At 37.4% G+C, this 20,326-nt stretch overlaps 1 protein-coding gene across 2 annotated transcripts in view; it reads right to left on the reverse strand.

Moving 5' to 3' along the window:
* The window catches only part of doc2b (double C2-like domains, beta), a 216,244-nt gene that overhangs the window by 104,951 nt on the left and 90,967 nt on the right, over positions 1-20,326 (reverse strand). For both annotated transcript variants that reach the window (XM_086309486.1, XM_086309485.1), the window contains exon 2: positions 13,314-13,393. In XM_086309486.1, coding sequence (XP_086165612.1) covers positions 13,314-13,393 — 80 coding nt within the window. The remainder of the gene's footprint in view (positions 1-13,313; positions 13,394-20,326) is intronic.

Here is a 20,326-nt window from a genome sequence, read left to right on the forward strand (position 1 = left end):
CATAGTATTTCTGTCAAATTATAGTATTTGTGCTAAAACATAGTATTGATTTAAAATTACAATATTCATAGTTCATCACAGTGTCTCTGGTAAATCACAGTATTTCTGCTCTGTTGTACTATTTTTCTAAATCATAGTGTTTCTGTAATGCTTAAGTATTTTTGTCTAAATATATTCTTTCTGTTATCTTATACTATTTCTCCTAAATTCTTGTATTTTTGAGAAGTTATGTTTCTGGTAAGTTACAATATTTCTGCTAAGTTCTGCTATGCTATTGTATTTCTGCCAAGTATTATGTTTCCTCTAAGATATTGCAGTTCTGCTAAGTTATTCCATTTTAGCAAAGTTCCTTTGCTTCTGCAAAGTTTTTACAATTTCTGCAACTTTTCAGCTTTTTCAGCTACTTTTTGCATACAGCTTCAGCTTTAAGCATCCACACTGCATTTTCGCAGGAAATGCAAATTTTTCTAGTTATTATTATTATTCTAGTTGCTTCCGTACACTTTTTGGCACTTAACTACTTCCACAATTTTCAGCCGATTTTCACCGTTCAAATTTTAAACTATTCTGCTATTTCTGCTAATTTACGCTACGATTTTTGCTATTTTTAACTATTATACTTTTTAAAATATTAAGCTTTTTTCCTTTAATTTGTCCCATTGAAATGAATGGGAAACTTCTGCAATTCTGCTAAAATTTGCTTGTTTTTGAAACTTAACTACTTCCTCATATTTTCACCTAGAACAACCATTCAAACTTTAAAATGTTCATAAATTATTGGGCTATTCAGGTATGATTCAGCTTTTTGAAATCTTTTACTGTTTTACTTTTATGCCTCTTAAAGTTTTGAGTTGCAAAATTGTGATTTTTCACAAAATACATGCGTTGTTATGGTTGCTATGCTCTTGGCTTCCAGTGTGCCACTGAAGGTTTTGCAATTTTCACTTCATGTCCGAACAACTTCTTGCTACTTGCTCAATTTTCACTCAACTTCCACAAATTATACATCAAAACGTAGGTATTTTTGCTGGCTTTCAGAAAATGTCACTATCATTGTTGTGGGATTTATAGAACTTTTGCAAATCCCCTCAGACCAACACAAGGTCTCAAAACTCTCCATATAAAGTCAATGGAGAGCTTGTTCAAAATCATCGCTGGATTTCTGTAATGAGAGGCATATTCGAATCATCATATCTCCTTAATGAAGCGACTTTAAGACATGAGGCTTGTCCCCGAATATCTTCAGACACCCCTGACGCTCACAATTCAAGAATTTCTTTCTCACCTATTACCGTTCTGAAATGAGTTGGACTTGTTTGAGGGTAGGAAATTCGTCCTTCGCTCAGATTTCTTCAGATTTAAAACTCTGGAAATGAACCACTTTTTTCTCTCGTCATAATTTTTTTTTGGATTTCCACAGAGACCTGAAAATTTCCATGACTGTTCACCAAAGCCTGCTGTCTCTTACGGTGAAAGAATGATATCGATACTCCAAATAGATTTCGAGTTACAAAGCGTTGTTTGAGGGCAAGTCAAGGCAGTTTTTGCTTCGCTCTACTCAGTTATGGTGCATTAGAAGTCAAATATCTTTAATAATTCATATTTTAATGATAAATTGTAAACACTGGAAGATTCCCCAATCTCTTCTGAACAAAACGGTGTAAGAATGACCGCTCTAGCCCCTACGGTTTGGGAATTATGGTCATTTGTTTGAGGGGAGTCCTCACTATGAGAAATAGGCTGCAATAATCCTGTGCCTCTCTGTGCTGCGTGTGTAAAAAGAGGCACATGTTTTGGCGGGAAAAAGTACACAGGCTCTCTGATTGGTGGATTCAAATTCAGCAGCTCCCAGGCTGACCTAGAAACTTACTTCTCTCTCCCTGTGCATTTTTTTGCTGATTTTTTCATTTAACAAGTATATTTGAGGGACCCTCAGCATGTTCAGCATTTTTTCAGCTGTCCATTTTGCTTTTCCAATTTTTCTGTTTAACTGATTACTATTGTGCTAAATCATACTATTTCTGCTATTTTATAAGATTTGTGCCTAATATAGTATTTCTGCTAAATTACAGTATTTCTGCTTTTTATACTATTTGTGCTAAAACATAGTATTTCTACTAAATGTAGTATTTATGCTTAATCATACTATTTCTGCTTTTTATGGGATTTGTGCCTAATATAGTATTTCTGCTTTTTATAGGATTTTTGCTCAAACATAATATTTCTACTAAATGTAGTGTTTATGCTTAATCATCCTATTTCTGCTTTTTATAGGATTTGTGCTTAATATAGTATTTCTGCTAAATTATAGTATTTCTGCTTTTTATAGTATTTGTGCTAAAACATAGTATTTCTACTAAATGTAGTATTTATGCTTAATCATAGTATTTCTATATATTTCTATATATTTCTGCCAGGTCCCCAGGCAGCCAATCCTCTGTGAGGACTTAGACATTCAAATTTTCAAATCAGGGCCTGCACGGTTTCCCAGCCAATCATATATGTGTCCTGAGGCATTCAAATTTGCATATTGGGGCCTTCATGGCTTCTAAGCCAGCCAATCATATCTGAGGGCTGAGGAATTCAAATCCACAAATCAGGGCCTGCACAGCTTCCCAGCCAGCCAATCATGTATGTGGGCTCCAGGTATTCAAATTTGCATATTGGGGAATTCGTGGCTTCTAAGTCAACAAGTCATCCATGTCATATATCTCTAAAAATTCATATTTTAATGATAAATTGTCAACACTTGAAGATTCCCCCATCTCTTCTGAACAAAACGGTGTAAGAATGACCGCTCTAGCCCCTATGGTTAGGAAATTATGGTCATTTGTTTGAGGGGAATCCTCACTATGTGAAATAAACTGAAAGAAGCAGGTCTATGTCTCTGTGCTGCGTGTGTAAAAAGATGCACCTGTTTTGGCGGGAAAACGTAAACAGCCTCTCTGATTGGTGGATTCAAATTCAGCAGCTCCCAGGCTGACCTAGAAACTTAGTCCTCTCTCCCTGTGTGTGTGTGTGTGTGTGTGTGTGTGTGTGTGTGTGTGTGTGTGTGTGTGTGTGTGTGTGTTTAGTGGGAGAGAGAGGACCCTGCCCTTATTTGGCAGCATGTCATTGTAGGATTTAAATTGAACATAGTTAGACTGGTTGACTGGATTAGAGCCTGTGTTTGTGTGTCCCTCTGTGCATTTGTGTTTCAATAAGTTATTACTATTCTGCTAAATCATAGTATTTCTGATACTTTTCGGTACTTGTGCTAAATACAGTATTTCTGCTAAATCATACTATTTCTGCTTTTCATAGGATTTATGCCTAATATAGTATTTCTGCTAAATTATAGTATTTCTGCTTTTTATAGGATTTGTGCCTAACATAGTATTTCTGCTAAATTATAGTATTTCTGCTTTTTATAGGATTTGTGCCTAACATAGTATTTCTGCTAAATTATAGTATTTCTGCTTTTTATACTATTTGTTCTAAATTATAGTATTTCTGCTTTTTATAGGATTTGTGCTTAATATAGTATTTCTGCTAAATTATAGTTTTTCTTCTTTTTATAATATTTGTGCTAAAACATAGTATTTCTACTAAATGTAGTATTTATGCTTAATAATAGTATTTCTATATATTTCTGCCAGGTCCCCAGGCAGCCAATCCTCTGTGAGGACTGAGACATTCAAATTTTCAAATCAGGGCCTGCACAGTTTCCCAGCCAATCAAATAAGTGTCCTGAGGCATTCAAATTTGCATATTGGGGCCTTCGTGGCTTCTAAGCCAGCCAATCATATCTGAGGGCTGAGGAATTCAAATCCACAAATCAGGGCCTGCACGGCTTCCCAGCCAGCCAATCACATATGTGGTCTCAGGCATTCAAATTTGCATATTGGGGAATTCGTGGCTTCTAAGTCAACAAGTCATCCATGTCATATATCTCTAAAAATTCATATTTTAATATTAAATTGTCAACACTTGAAGATTCCCCCATCTCTTCTGAACAAAACGGTGTAAGAATGACCGTTCTAGCCCCTACGGTTAGGAAATTATGGTCATTTGTTTGAGGGGAGTCGTCACTATGAGAAATAGACTGCAAAAATCCTGTGTCTCTCTGTGCTGCTGCGTGTGTAAACAGATGCACCTGTTTTGGTGGGGAAAAGTGCACAGCCTCTCTGATTGGTGGATTCAAATTCACCAGCTCCCAGGCTGACCTAGAAACTTACTTCTCTCTCCCTGTGTGTGTGTGTGTGTGTGTGTGACAGAGAGAGAGAGAGAGAGAGAGAAAGGCTTTTAATGGGATGATCTCATTCTAAGATTTAAATTCAATATATTTAGACTGGTTGACTGAATTGGATCTTGTGTGTGGGTCTCTCTGTGCATGTGTGTTTCCTCATGTGTACATATTTGTGATTGTGTGGCTGTAATAAATTTTTTTGCAGATTTTTGTCATTTAACAAGTATATTTGAGGGACCCTCAGCATGTTCAGCATTTTTTCAGCTGTCCATTTTGCTTTTCCAATTTTTCTATTTAACTTATTACTATTGTGCTAAATCATACTGTTTCTGCTATTTTATAAGATTTGTGCTTAATATACTATTTCTGCTTTTATAGGATTTGTGCTTAATATAGTATTTCTGCTAAATGTAGTATTTATGCTTAATCATACTATTTCTGCTTTTCATAGTATTTGTGCTTAATATAGTATTTCTGCTAAATTTAGTATTTCTGATTAATTATAGTTTTTCTACTAAATCATAGTACAGTATTTCTGCTTTTTATGGGATTTGTGCTAAAACAAAGTATTTCTACTAAATGTAGTATTTGTGCTTAATCATACCATTTCTGCTTTTTATAGGATTTGTGCTTAATATAGTATTTCTGCTAAATTATAGTATTTCTGCCAAATTATAATATTTGTGCTAAAACATAGTCTCAATTTAAAATTACAATATTCATAGTTCATCACAGTGTCTCTGGTAAATCACAATATTTCTGCTCTGTTGTACTATTTTTCTAAATCATAGTGTTTCTGTAATGTTTAAGTATTTTTGGCTAAATATATTCTTTCTGTTATCTTATACTATTTCTCCTAAATTCTTGTATTTTTGAGAAGTTATCATGTTTCTGGTAAGTTACAATATTTCTGCTAAATTCTGCTATGCTATTGTATTTCTGCCAAGTATTATGTTTCCTCTAAGATATTGTAGTTCTGCTAAGTTATTCCATTTTAGCAAACTTCTTTTGCTTCTGCAAAGTTTTTACAATTTCTGCAACTTTTCAGCTTTTTCAGCTACTTTTTGCATACAGCTTCAGCTTTAAGCATCCACACTGCATTTTCGCAGGAAATGCAAATTTTTCTAGTTATTATTATTATTATTCTAGTTGCTTCCGTACACTTTTTGGCACTTAACTACTTCCACAATTTTCAGCCGATTTTCACCGTTCAAATTTTAAACTATTCTGCTATTTTTGCTCTTTCTTGCTACGATTTTTGCTATTTTTAACTATTATACTTTTTAAAATATTCCACTTTTTTCCTTTAATTTGTCCCATTGAAATGAATGGGAAACTTCTGCAATTCTGCTAAAATTTGCTTGTTTTTGAAACTTAACTACTTCCTCATATTTTCACCTAGAACAACCATTCAAACTTTAAAATGTTCATAAATTATTGGGCTATTCAGGTATGATTCAGCTTTTTGAAATCTTTTACTGTTTTACTTTTATGCCTCTTAAAGTTTTGAGTTGCAAAATTGTGATTTTTCACAAAATACATGCGTTGTTATGGTTGCTATGCTCTTGGCTTCCAGTGTGCCACTGAAGGTTTTGCAATTTTCACTTCATGTCCGAACAACTTCTTGCTACTTGCTCAATTTTCACTCAACTTCCACAAATTATACATCAAAACGTAGGTATTTTTGCTGGCTTTCAGAAAATGTCACTATCATTGTTGTGTGATTTATAGAATTTTTGCAAATCTCCTCAGACCAACACAAGGTCTCAAAACTCTCCATATAAAGTCAATGGAGAGCTTGTTCAAAATCATCGCTGGATTTCTGTAATGAGAGGCATATTCGAATCGTCATATCTCCTTAACGAAGCGACTTTAAGACATGAGGCTTGTCCCCGAATATCTTCAGACACCCCTGACGCTCACAATTCAAGAATTTCTTTCTCACGTATTACCGTTCTGAAATGAGTTGGACTTGTTTGAGGGTAGGAAATTCGTCCTTCGCTCAGATTTCTTCAGATTTCAATCTCTGGAAATGAACCACTTTTTTCTCTCGTCATAACTTTTTTTTGGATTTCCACAGAGACCTGAAAATTTCCATGACTGTTCACCAAAGCCTGCTGTCTCTTACGGTGAAAGAATGATATCGATACTCCAAATAGATTTCGAGTTACAAAGCGTTGTTTGAGGGCAAGTCAAGGCAGTTTTTGCTTCGCTCTACTCAGTTATGGTGCATTAGAAGTCAAATATCTTTAATAATTCATATTTTAATGATAAATTGTAAACACTGGAAGATTCCCCCATCTCTTCTGAACAAAACGGTGTAAGAATGACCGCTCTAGCCCCTACGGTTTGGAAATTATGGTCATTTGTTTGAGGGGAGTCCTCACTATGAGAAATAGGCTGCAATAATCCTGTGCCTCTCTGTGCTGCGTGTGTAAAAAGAGGCACATGTTTTGGCGGGAAAAAGTACACAGGCTCTCTGATTGGTGGATTCAAATTCAGCAGCTCCCAGGCTGACCTAGAAACTTACTTCTCTCTCCCTGTGCATTTTTTTGCTGATTTTTGTCATTTAACAAGTATATTTGAGGGACCCTCAGCATGTTCAGCATTTTTTCAGCTGTCCATTTTGCTTTTCCAATTTTTCTGTTTAACTGATTACTATTGTGCTAAATCATACTATTTCTGCTATTTTATAAGATTTGTGCCTAATATAGTATTTCTGCTAAATTACAGTATTTCTGCTTTTTATACTATTTGTGCTAAAACATAGTATTTCTACTAAATGTAGTATTTATGCTTAATCATACTATTTCTGCTTTTTATGGGATTTGTGCCTAATATAGTATTTCTGCTTTTTATAGGATTTTTGCTCAAACATATTTCTACTAAATGTAGTGTTTATGCTTAATCATCCTATTTCTGCTTTTTATAGGATTTGTGCTTAATATAGTATTTCTGCTAAATTATAGTATTTCTGCTTTTTATAGTATTTGTGCTTAATCATAGTATTTCTATATATTTCTGCCAGGTCCCCAGGCAGCCAATCCTCTGTGAGGACTTAGACATTCAAATTTTCAAATCAGGGCCTGCACGGTTTCCCAGCCAATCATATATGTGTCCTGAGGCATTCAAATTTGCATATTGGGGCCTTCATGGCTTCTAAGCCAGCCAATCATATCTGAGGGCTGAGGAATTCAAATCCACAAATCAGGGCCTGCACAGCTTCCCAGCCAGCCAATCATGTATGTGGGCTCCAGGTATTCAAATTTGCATATTGGGGAATTCGTGGCTTCTAAGTCAACAAGTCATCCATGTCATATATCTCTAAAAATTCATATTTTAATGATAAATTATCAACACTTGAAGATTCCCCCATCTCTTCTGAACAAAACGGTGTAAGAATGACCGCTCTAGCCCCTACGGTTTGGAAATTATGGTCATTTGTTTGAGGGGAGTCCTCACTATGAGAAATAGGCTGCAATAATCCTGTGCCTCTCTGTGCTGCGTGTGTAAAAAGATGCACCTGTTTTGGCGGGAAAACGTAAACAGCCTCTCTGATTGGTGGATTCAAATTCAGCAGCTCCCAGGCTGACCTAGAAACTTAGTCCTCTCTCCCTGTGTGTGTGTGTGTGTGTGTGTGTGTGTGTGTTTAGTGGGAGAGAGAGGACCCTGCCCTTATTTGACAGCATGTCATTGTAGGATTTAAATTGAACATAGTTAGACTGGTTGACTGGATTAGAGCCTGTGTTTGTGTGTCCCTCTGTGCATTTGTGTTTCAATAAGTTATTACTATTCTGCTAAATCATAGTATTTCTGGTACTTTTCGGTACTTGTGCTAAATACAGTATTTCTGCTAAATCATACTATTTCTGCTTTTCATAGGATTTATGCCTAATATAGTATTTCTGCTAAATTATAGTATTTCTGCTTTTTATAGGATTTGTGCCTAACATAGTATTTCTGCTAAATTATAGTATTTCTGCTTTTTATAGGATTTGTGCTTAATATAGTATTTCTGCTAAATTATAGTTTTTCTTCTTTTTATAATATTTGTGCTAAAACATAGTATTTCTACTAAATGTAGTATTTATGCTTAATAATAGTATTTCTATATATTTCTGCCAGGTCCCCAGGCAGCCAATCCTCTGTGAGGACTGAGACATTCAAATTTTCAAATCAGGGCCTGCACAGTTTCCCAGCCAATCAAATAAGTGTCCTGAGGCATTCAAATTTGCATATTGGGGCCTTCGTGGCTTCTAAGCCAGCCAATCATATCTGAGGGCTGAGGAATTCAAATCCACAAATCAGGGCCTGCACGGCTTCCCAGCCAGCCAATCACATATGTGGTCTCAGGCATTCAAATTTGCATATTGGGGAATTCGTGGCTTCTAAGTCAACAAGTCATCCATGTCATATATCTCTAAAAATTCATATTTTAATATTAAATTGTCAACACTTGAAGATTCCCCCATCTCTTCTGAACAAAACGGTGTAAGAATGACCGTTCTAGCCCCTACGGTTAGGAAATTACGGTCATTTGTTTGAGGGGAATCCTCACTATGTGAAATAAACTGAAAGAAGCAGGTCTATGTCTCTGTGCTGCGTGTGTAAAAAGATGCACCTGTTTTGGTGTGTGTGTGTGTGTGTGTTTAGTGGGAGAGAGAGGACCCTGCCCTTATTTGACAGCATGTCATTGTAGGATTTAAATTGAACATAGTTAGACTGGTTGACTGGATTAGAGCCTGTGTTTGTGTGTCCCTCTGTGCATTTGTGTTTCAATAAGTTATTACTATTCTGCTAAATCATAGTATTTCTGGTACTTTTCGGTACTTGTGCTAAATACAGTATTTCTGCTAAATCATACCATTTCTGCTTTTTATAGGATTTGTGCTTAATATAGTATTTCTGCTAAATTATAGTATTTCTGCCAAATTATAATATTTGTGCTAAAACATAGTCTCAATTTAAAATTACAATATTCATAGTTCATCACAGTGTCTCTGGTAAATCACAATATTTCTGCTCTGTTGTACTATTTTTCTAAATCATAGTGTTTCTGTAATGTTTAAGTATTTTTGGCTAAATATATTCTTTCTGTTATCTTATACTATTTCTCCTAAATTCTTGTATTTTTGAGAAGTTATCATGTTTCTGGTAAGTTACAATATTTCTGCTAAATTCTGCTATGCTATTGTATTTCTGCCAAGTATTATGTTTCCTCTAAGATATTGCAGTTCTGCTAAGTTATTCCATTTTAGCAAACTTCTTTTGCTTCTGCAAAGTTTTTACAATTTCTGCAACTTTTCAGCTTTTTCAGCTACTTTTTGCATACAGCTTCAGCTTTAAGCATCCACACTGCATTTTCGCAGGAAATGCAAATTTTTCTAGTTTGCTTTGTGATAGGAGCGTGAGGAGATAGAAAAAAATGCCATGGTAATGATTAGTGACTTAATGGATGGGAAATTATGCAGATAGCGTTTTGTTGCTTTTGTGCTGGGTAAGTGAATAATATCTTAAAATACTGTGGGAAGGTTTCCGTCTGCTGATTGAGCTGCAGGGCGAGGCCTCTCTAATCAAAAAAGCTATGAGGAGCTATGAAGACAGCACAGACAGTGCAGGTTTCAAATCCACCAGCCTGCCGGGGCTTTTCCGTGCAGAGCTTCCTTGTTCTCCCTGTGCCTGCATGGGTAACACAGCTTCCTCTCACAGTCAAAGACATGCATGCTAGATTAACTGGTATTTCTAAATTGACTGAAGGTGTGAGTGTGTGACACTATGACAGCTGGGATGAGCTCTAGCCCTTCCCCTGCTACTCTGAGTTGGATAGAATTACAACAATTTCAGAGAACAAATTTCTGGAATAAGGCCTGCTTTGAAACTGTGGCTGCTTTGGCTGCAAAAGACTTCTGGTCCTGTCAAAGTCTAAAGGAAAACGGCTCTTGAACTTGACTTTGACTTCCATAAGCACTTTCATGATGAGTTCATGGACTCAGTCACTCGGTTTGGATTGCACTGAATAAAATCCAGCCAATTTTGTAAATTCTGCTTAATTCTGTGTTTGGGAAAGGAGGGTTATCAAGTTTATCTCCACTGGTTAATGACCATAGATAATATAAAATATGGATGCAGCTACTGTGAGCTCACCCATTGGTTTCTGATGTCTCATTCTTAAGCCTCGGGCGACAAAGAAGGGATGGTCTGACTGTGAAACCACATGCTCATTGGCTAACAGCTTGTAGTTTGCCAATTAAATTAAATTAAATTTGAGGATATAATTTGAAGCTGATAAAAACCCAGAGAATGTACCACTCTCTTTAAAACTAAGTGAGAATCCTTTAGAAATGCCTCTGTAGTGCACACAGGATGAAATTGTAAACAGTTTCACAGTTTTACAGTTCGACTCTACAGTACTGATCTTTTATTTGCATCAGGTTCTTTGGCTCTACTTCAGCCTCCTTTGTTTTCCTCTCTTGAGAGGTTCAATGTGATTAAGAGTAGTTGAGCAGGTAGAGTTGAGCCCTTCTGAATTTTCTACATTTGACCTGTTCCTCTATAAAAGCCTTTTTATACCAGTTAAATTCAGATCTTTTGCTATGTTAGAATAATTATCTGATCAGCAGCCTTTTCCACTTTCTTCAACCTGTTTTGTTTGTTTGTGTCATGTTGTCAGGTGACCTTTTGTCAGCTTCGGCAATGAATGGCATTTATTTTTCTGACCAAATGCCAGCTCGTCTGTGATAATAGGCACTGTCACGTGCGCTGTCACGGCTGCACAGAAAAAAAAAAACCCTGTGCCTGCTGCACTCTGCCTCTTTAGCCGCCAACATCAATCCACAGAAGTTTAAGAAAGTTTCCCAGTGTTGATTTTGTATGAATCTCCTAATCTTCATTAAGCCACAATCCATAACATCTCATTAGAAAAATCCTCAATTGAGGCTGAAGCTGAAGTTGCTATTGAAGCTTGAAGCTTGAAGCTTTGGCAGAAAACCCAACAAAACAATCTGTGGTTAGAAGGATCAGTAAGGGGTTTAGAAAACAAATTAAATCATGGAAATTGCTATATACACACTATTCAAGGGAGAAAAATCGTTTCCTCTGCTTGGCTGGTCGGCAGCTGAAGCCTAGGAGCCGAGCGGTATAGAAAATAAACACCATAAATCAAGATGGCCTGATGCCCACTCTGCTGTCCAACACTCCCGCCAAGACAGGCTCCTCTGATGCCCACTTTCCTCCATACCAGCTATTCACACAGACAGATAGGAAGAGTTATAGCTGCTGACAGCAGCCATGGCTGTCAAAACCATCACTTCATCACAACAACCACAAGCAAGGGATCGAGCGAGGACGACACCTCTTCGCTCAACCTTTATACATCAGATAAAAATGGTGCTTTTATTAAAAATGAGATATGGTTTATCTCAGTTTGCTATGTTTGGTAATTATGTAGTTATCGAAAAATTTATCAATGCCACTGCGGCGGTCCCTGCAAGCATTTTCACAGTATTCTCACAGCTACAACATTAATATACAAGGAAATACAAGGCTATAGAGATACACGATATAAAGATTTTTTAGGGATGTGTAAAATATAATCAAAAATTTTGTAATTAAGAACAAAAATAGGAAAAGCTGCGTTTTTTTTTTTTTATCGGTCATTTGGAAAATCTGCAGGAAGAGTTGAGCTGAATTGACAGAAGCTCAATGGAAAGACACAGGAGTTAATTAGTGAGAAAAGCAGTATTTAAGAAACTTCCAACAATTGAGAGACAAGTATGGTGAACTCCTGAAGGTATGCCCTGAATTTACCAGGAAAACAGCTGGATGTGGAAGGTAAAACCTGCATTCCCAGCAAACAGCAAGAAAATGAGATGAGAAAAACGGGAGCACCTCAGAAAACAAAGGATTTACAGTGCAGTATATTAAAATTTACCCAGGAATAGGAGGAAATAAAAAGTAAAGGTCTGCTCTAATATTAGCATTTTTTAATATGTTGGGGTTTTTTAACACTAAAGGCCACCAAGGGCGAAAATACTACTTCGTGCCCTCGAAATACTTATTTGTGGCCACGAAATACTATTTCGAGGGCACGAAATAAGTATAACGTGCGCACGAAATGCTAATTTGTGTGCACGAATTGTGTATAACGTGGCAACGAGTTACGCATTTGTGGCAACGAAATACATAACGTGTGCACACCATATTGATACAATTCCTGGACAGCTGCGTAGAGACATAAGCATAAGAGACGGTATGATTGAGTTTTATTTTAGACGTAAGTACGACCTGGATGCCGGGATAGATTTTATTGTCAACCAACTGCAAGGGCCTGGGAAGGATCACGGTTATCGGTCAAGTGTTTCGTGCCCACAAATTAGCATTTCGTGCGCACGTTATACCTATTTCGTGCTCTCGAAATAGTATTTTGTGGGCACAAATAAGTATTTCGTGGGCACATTATACCCATTTCGTGCCCATGAAGTAGTATTTTGTGGCCACAATTTATTTATTTTTTGGACCATGTCATCAGAGGGGCTCCGTAGGTTTGATCTCCACCAATAACAAACATATCGGACTCTTTAGCTGCCTAAATCCCCATTAATCAACTGAATAGTAGCAAATTACTTCAGAAAAAAAAAAGAAGACGACATTTATTGGCGTGGTACCATTTATGATCTGGTTTTTAGCAATATGCTTTAGAAATACTTCTGGGATAAAAATAGTTGTAAGTATCTCTTTCACTTTTTTTAACAGTGGGATGTGTTAAGTTGCTATTCCACAGCCTTTTTGCCAGTATGTGTAGGTTGACACGAGAGGCGGCTTCTTCAAAAATATTTAACTCGACAGTTATCTTACCGAACCTGAGAAAATACTGAAAACACGTCAGCTGGTTTGTATCGATCTGCCCTTTATAACCTCGTTAGAAAGTAGTGACGGATGGCTGCGCAGTGAATCATCTGTTCATCTAAATATAAACCAAATGCAAGGCAAACACCAACAAAGCAGAGACACTCGACTGCGAGTGTGCATGCAAAGACTGCAAAATCTTGTAATAGTCATCATCATCAGCATCGTCTTGGTAGCTCACCTTGGCTTTGTTAATGGTGCAGTGCAGTGCATTGTTCTCCTGGTCATACAGCAAACTGAATTCCAAGGTTCCCAGTGTAGCTGTAAAGACAGAGAAAGAAGCAGGAAATTAGTCTTAATGGCACATAAACAGAGTTGCCGGGGGAGAGAAGACATTCAGCTTTGCTTTGATTTGATCATTATGAAGAAAAGAACGCATTTCAGCCACTAATTTCTTCTTCAACATGTAACTGTAAGAAGCAACACAGAAGTAAACATAAAAGAAAGCAGCATGAATCTGAGGGGGATCCAGTTATGTACTCAGGGCCACGCCTTAATCCTGTTAACAAAAATATTTTAGATTTCATAATCCCAATTTAGTTTGATTGGAGAACTGAGGATAAACCCTGGGCTAGCATCGTTTTACTTTGCAATTCCCATCCAATGTGGTCCAACCTGTTGCTCTTAATAGAGCAAAAACTCATATCCTGCTGACCCGTGAGTGTACTCTTCACAAGTTGACCACATTGTAAGAAAGTGAAGAGGAAGGGTGAGAAAATATGTGTTTAATTAGAGAAAGTGGAGCAGAAAGCTGCCAAGTGCAGAAAGCTAAAAAACAACATCTCTTCTTTGCAGGTGGGCAGCTCAAGTGTAAAGAAACAAAAATGCGAAAATCAGCGTGCGTATTTCAGTTGACGTCTCGGATAAAATGGGCTTTCTGGGTGAAGCAGATTTGAGGCGTGTGTGGGTTTCAAGAGACCTCACACACTCTAAATGATTGAGCAGTTCGTAAGGAATAAATTCAGTCACACTTTGATATTTATGAGCAGGGAACATTAGTTTCATGGTTTTGCAATTGTACTTTTAAGTATTACCACCTCCCCCACACTTTACCTCCTCTTACAAACTCGTGCTATGTGGGAAGAAACACAAGCCGGCTTTTCTAGAATGATTTTATATCCACGGATGGACGCACTGAACCGCGATATCGCAACTGCAGTGAGAGGGATAAGGAGTTTTGTATCGGCATTGTTGGGCTCAGCCAATAACATCTTGATTAAAGAACTGTAATGTCCTTATCACAACCACCGCCAGTCAGCGGCGGGACATTGGAAAAACAGCATTCTGGGATTTTAGACAGAAAAATTTAACTTTTGTTTAACCATTTGTGTTCACTGTTGATTTTTTTTTTCACTACATCATAAACTGTGGATGAATTTTTATTTACCCAAAACTGTATGATTATGTTTACACAATAATATCAGATAAATGAAAATTAAAAAAATCCACATTGTGTCTGAATGTGGATACTTTCAGCACACTTCCATGTGGTACAGTATCCACTCCATTGCATGGTTTGTGAGCTTGACAGGGTAGTGCTGTCAAACCGAACACACCAGAAATGACAACAGCAACACCTGATTCTCAGCTACCACATGGAAACACACTTATTTATCCAAATATTTAACCAGAGTTTAAGAATGAAAACATAAAAGTGAGAAAAGTTGTGTAAAACAACTCAAATAAAACTATACAGAACTCTGCTGAAGAATAAAAGCGGCTAATGCTGGAGACGTCCACATGTGAAAGGGCACTTTGTTCCACCGTCTCGGAGCAGCAACTGCAAACGCCCGATCTCCTCTGGGCCTCGGGACAGCTAGGAGCATTCGCTCAACAGACCTCAGGGATATAGAGGAAGTGTGCAAACTTAAATGATCAGAGAGTTTAAAAAGGTGCCAACCCATGCCATGCATATGTAATTTCACTTGCATGTGCCTTTTAATAACCGTGCTGAAGTGTTTTTGGACCAGCTGCAGTCGGCTAAACAGAGACAAACCGACACCTGAAGCAAACTATTGCAATAATCAACTCGAGATGACATAAAAACATCATGTGCTCTCTCAAAGTCTCTGAAACAGAGGAATAGCTTCCCTTTTGTGAGATAAAAGCAGCTAGTTTTAACGACAGCATTAATGTGTTTGTCAAAACTTATTTTGTTCCTCATCCTTAATCCTGCTTTACACAATCATCCACCCATTCACACACTGGTGATGGCAGCTACATTGTAGCCACAGCCACCCTGGGGCGCAATGACAGAGGCGAGGCTGCCGGACACTGGCGCCACCGGGCCCTCTGACCACCACCAGTAGGCAACGGGTGAAGTGTCTTGCCCAAGGACACAACGACCGAGACTGTCCAAGCCGGGGCTCGAACCGGCAACCTTCCGATTACAAGGCGACCTCCCAACTCTTGAGCCACGATCGCAATTGCGATGTTGCGTGCTAACGTTAAACGTAACCAGCATGCCAAATAATGAAATTAGTGTAATCCACGCTGCAGAGTGCTCTAAATTCTCAAGTTCATTTTTTTTTCCGAAAAAGTATCAGCAATATATGATGTCAGAGAGCAGATATCACTAATATGGTCAATACTAGCTGTGAGGGGCAGCCAATCAAAGGAAAGCTGGTTTAAAGAAAGAGAAGCTAAAATGGCTTGATTCAAAGGCCGACTGTAGGATAAATAAAGACTACTATTAATTCTGAATTATGTAAAACTATTCCTGTAGAAGCCAAGAATAAAATGAAAGAGTTGGAAACGAGCCCTTTATTTTAAACCTGTTTACAGAATTTCATTTCTTCATATTTCTCAAATGAAGCTCGACTAAGCTGATAAGATGCAGGATGCTTTTCATTTTTTTAAACCAGCGGACAACATGGCTAGGATTGCTATCAACATTATTACCCCTTAAGAGATTTTGCTATCAATAGCTGGTTAGTTTCCAAAGCATTAAATACAACGAGTTAGGAATTAAGTTCCAGTTTGTGATAAGAGCACTCTCCTAAAGGGCAGAGAATCAATGCTGCTCCAGAGAAAGCTGAGCTCATCAGCAGTGACTGAGCCTCTTTACCGCCTCCCACCCCAACACACACAAAGATGAAGGCATTTAGCTTCCTTTTAGTTTACCGACATGATTAATGGGGATTGTTCTACAATCACTGTGTACAGTCATTGTTGCTTTGCGATGCCAAACTGCAAAACTGCCCACTGAAGCTTCGACTTGTGTCCACGACATCCTGGAAAATATCAGCCGATGTGCAAACATTAGAGGATTCACCAAATTAATGTTGCAGAGCTGAGCTAAATACGCAGTCAGTTTGTGCTTTCCTTTTACCTTAACTGTCAAACAGTCAACGTTTGTCATGTACTTTGAAGAAAATTTAAGTGATGCCATTTTGTAGCTTGAAAACGATGCAGCTGCAGTGATCTTAAACTAAATATTTTTTCATGCGCATACATTTTCTCAATTGAGTCAGGCTGTAACCTCCCTGTTTTTATCAATCCAAGCACTGATTTGTCAGATTGTTTCATTACATGGAGAAACATTCAGACACTGAAGGGACATCTGATGTACTTTTAATGCTGAAAAAGTCCTGGACACAATGTGGTTTTTTTTTATCTAAGAAGATTAAAAGTTATGGTGTTCTTCCCAAATATTAGTGTCACAATAAACACTCATCATACAACATATTACTTATTTGCACCATGGTTTGGTTTGAATATTTCAGAAACTGCTGATCTTCTGGAATTTTCCTAAACAACCACTGCAAAAGAGAAAGCACCCAGTGATCCACCTTTCTGGGTGACAGTGTCTTGGTGATGTCAGAGATGAGCTACAGCAGCAGACGAACACACTGGGTACCACTCCAGTCAATTAAGAAGAGGAAATTGCAGCTACCATTCATCAAAACTGGAAAACAGACTAGAAAACCATCGCCTGGTCTGACGAGACTCAGTTTCTGCTGTAACATTTGAATGGACACATCAGGAATCGGCTTAAACAACATGAAAGCGTCTAATGTCTCATGTTGTCGGACATATTTTCTTAGCACATTTTGGACATCTTTATACCAGCTGAGCATTTTTCCAATGCCACAGCCTCTCTGAGAATTGGCGATGACTGTGTCCATCCCTTGATCTGATTGCTGCTTCCAGCAGGTTAACACTGCATGTCAGCAAAGCTCAAATCATCTTAAACGGCTTTCTTTATGACACCGGGCTACACAGTATTATGAATTACGTCTTCAGTATCAATGAACTCGTCGTCAGTCACCAGATTTCAAATCAGCAGCAACTGTGTGATGCTGTCATGACCGATGAATGGTTCCAGAACATTTCTGAATCTATGCCAGAAAGAATTAAAGCTGATCTGAACGGAAAAACGGGCCCAACCTGGTATTAGCATGGCCGGTAAGTGCGCATCGCAATATTATTGACAATAAAAACAACATTTCAAAAACTGAAATATTGCAAGTTAAAATAAATAACCAAGTCCCAGTTTTATTTAATTATTCATTTATATCCTGGTTCGATCCCAGCAGGAGACACGAATCCCTTTGGGGTTGTGTCAGGAAGGGCATCTGATGTAAAATGTGCCAACTCAAACACGCTGAGCTACCCACTGTGACGACCCTTTGTGAATAAGCAAGCACCCAAAAGTAGCTTCATTTATTTAAAAAAAAACAAAAAAAACAAACCAAAAAAGCCACACACAGAAAAAAATGTTTCAAAAAAAAAAAAAGAACACCAGCATGCATTTTTGGACATTTTTTCTAGATATCGCAATATCAACATCATCGTGAAATCTTCTACGAGTAGTGAAAATCGAGTAGTGTTACGGCCTTGTTTCCAAACATTTGTGTCATGAGTTATAATGAACACTTTAACAAGACTTAACACTTTGAAAATTCCTTCATTTAGTTATTGTAAAGTGCAATAATAGATAGATTTTACAAAAAGTACATGAAGGCACTTTCTGATGTGTTCAAATTAAGTCTGTTCAGGCCTTTGTCATGGTGTTGCAACAGCCATGAAGACCAACAAATTCTTGCAGCTCAAATCACACACAGATCTCACTGTTTTTAGAGTAAGTCAAGTAGTTTTTACCAGAGTTACAAAATTTTTGTATGTTCTAGTTTTGTTTTGTTTTGGTTGGTTGGCTGGCTGGTTGGTTGGTTGGTTGTTTTTTGGGGGTCGGTTTAGTTTCCAGCATGGATTTTCTTGTTTAAGTTTAGTTTTTATTGTTTTAAAATGCTCAGTTTTAGTGAAGTTTTTTTTATTAGTGTTAGTTTTAGTCTCTTTTAATTATTATTGCATGGAGGGTATATGTCAGAGGTGAGATTTAGGAAAATCAGTGTTAATACACACGTCCATCAAAGCCACATCAGGGAACTTGTAATAAAATTTTATTTTTTTATTTCTTGTATTTTAATTTAATTGTAGCTTCTTTTTAAAGTTCACAAAAATCATTATAGTTACTTTATTTTTCCCCATTTTTGTTTTCGTTAAGGTTTTTTAAACATCTAGTTTTAGCTTTGAGATTAGTTTCAGTTAACTATAATAACCTTAGTTTTTACTATTATTTGGGGTTTGGTCAGATTTAGGCAGCAAAACTACTTAGCTGCTTTTTGGAAAAGATCATGTTTGCAGCTGTGTGATGTGAAATCTGTAGAAGATTATATTACATTATGCCTCACCACCCTGGAATGACACTGTGATATAATATTTTTATGACAGCAGGCTACACAGTATTATAAATTAGGTCTTCAGTGGCGACACAGTTGTGATCCTCCTTTAAAAGGGTCTCTTCCGTTTCTTAATGGATAGTTAAACAGATTTAATGAGTCAACGAGTTTCACTGTGACATGAAGACAAACAGAGGTGTACTTTACAGGAGGATCTTTACGGAGCCGAAAGAACAACACACGGTTTGTCCTCCCATGACCTCCGTCAGGACATTAATGTTTAATTTACTGTGACATTGCCTGCGTTTGTCTCTAAATTCAGGCTAACAGTAGGATTCTATTAGCCACTTTGTAAAGGTGGTGCTTGTAACACTACTTTGCACCCCAGATGCATGAGCCATCTGGCTAGCTGTGGGGTACAGCCCACTAAGATGCAACAGTGCTGTGAACTCAACAGGAGTATAATAAAGTGGAGTCATTTTTTTCGTGCGGCAGAATCATGTTCCAGTCTTGCTGCGTGCCCTAATTTCTGTGGCTCTCAGGAAAAAAGGTGATAGGTCTAATTCAATTTCAAGTAGCTACTTAGCAGCACTGAAAGCGATCATTACGCAATTATCTGAAAAGATTAATTAATTACATAATTGCCAGTAAAGAAAAGAATTAATGAATGTAACAGTTATTGATAGCGCAGTCTTTTATTAGAAGCCGAAACACTTTCTTTAGTTTCCTGATTTCTGAGCACAGAAAGAAATATTGTCTGTGCGATGCCAGTAAATATGCTGAATCAATGAGATGCTGAAATACTGAAAACAGAGGCTGAATCAGGTGATGTGATTGTTTCCAAGTGAGTGAATGATGACAAGTGCTGAAAGGCTGTTAAAATGTTTACAGCGTCATCATTTCCTCTACCAAGTATGTTGTTCCTGCTGTGTCTAATGATTTATGTACAGAGCGATCACACTGCCTGTTATCAAAGATAGCGCTCGAAGCAATGTTTTGAAGAAGACGCATCTACCTTTGCTCCTTTCTTTCTTTTTATTTTCTAAAACAATGGATTAAGGCTTTGAAGTGACATGGGCATTTATAGAGGGAACATTTGCTAGTCAGGCCATCGATTAAAAGTCAAGCGCAAAACCACATCACACTTTATGTGTCAGCACCACTTTATCACTTTCAAACATTAAAGTTTAATCACATTCCTTGTGTGGACATAAACTGTGTTATGAAAAAAAGAAAATCAGAAAACAAAGATAATCTATTAGATATGCCTCTTCAAATGCTTGCTAATACAGATCAATACATTTAGACATGTAGACACACGGTCAACATGACCTGGTTTAAACCTGAGCTTCAATGTGGAGAAGAAAACAGATATAAGGGACTTTGAATGTGGCATAGTTGTTGGTAACAGATGGACTGGTGTGAGTATTTCAGAAACTGCTGATCTTCTGGGATTTTCCCACACGACCATCTGTAAGGTTTACAGAGAATGGTCCAAAAACAGAGAAATTAT

The sequence above is a fragment of the Aulonocara sp. 'chitande type north' Nkhata Bay genome, linkage group LG10 (assembly GCF_057382095.1).
Source record: "Aulonocara sp. 'chitande type north' Nkhata Bay isolate Kocher_YH1m ecotype deep benthic linkage group LG10, A_spYH_male_GT1.1, whole genome shotgun sequence".
NCBI classification, from domain to species: domain Eukaryota; kingdom Metazoa; phylum Chordata; class Actinopteri; order Cichliformes; family Cichlidae; genus Aulonocara; species Aulonocara sp. 'chitande type north' Nkhata Bay.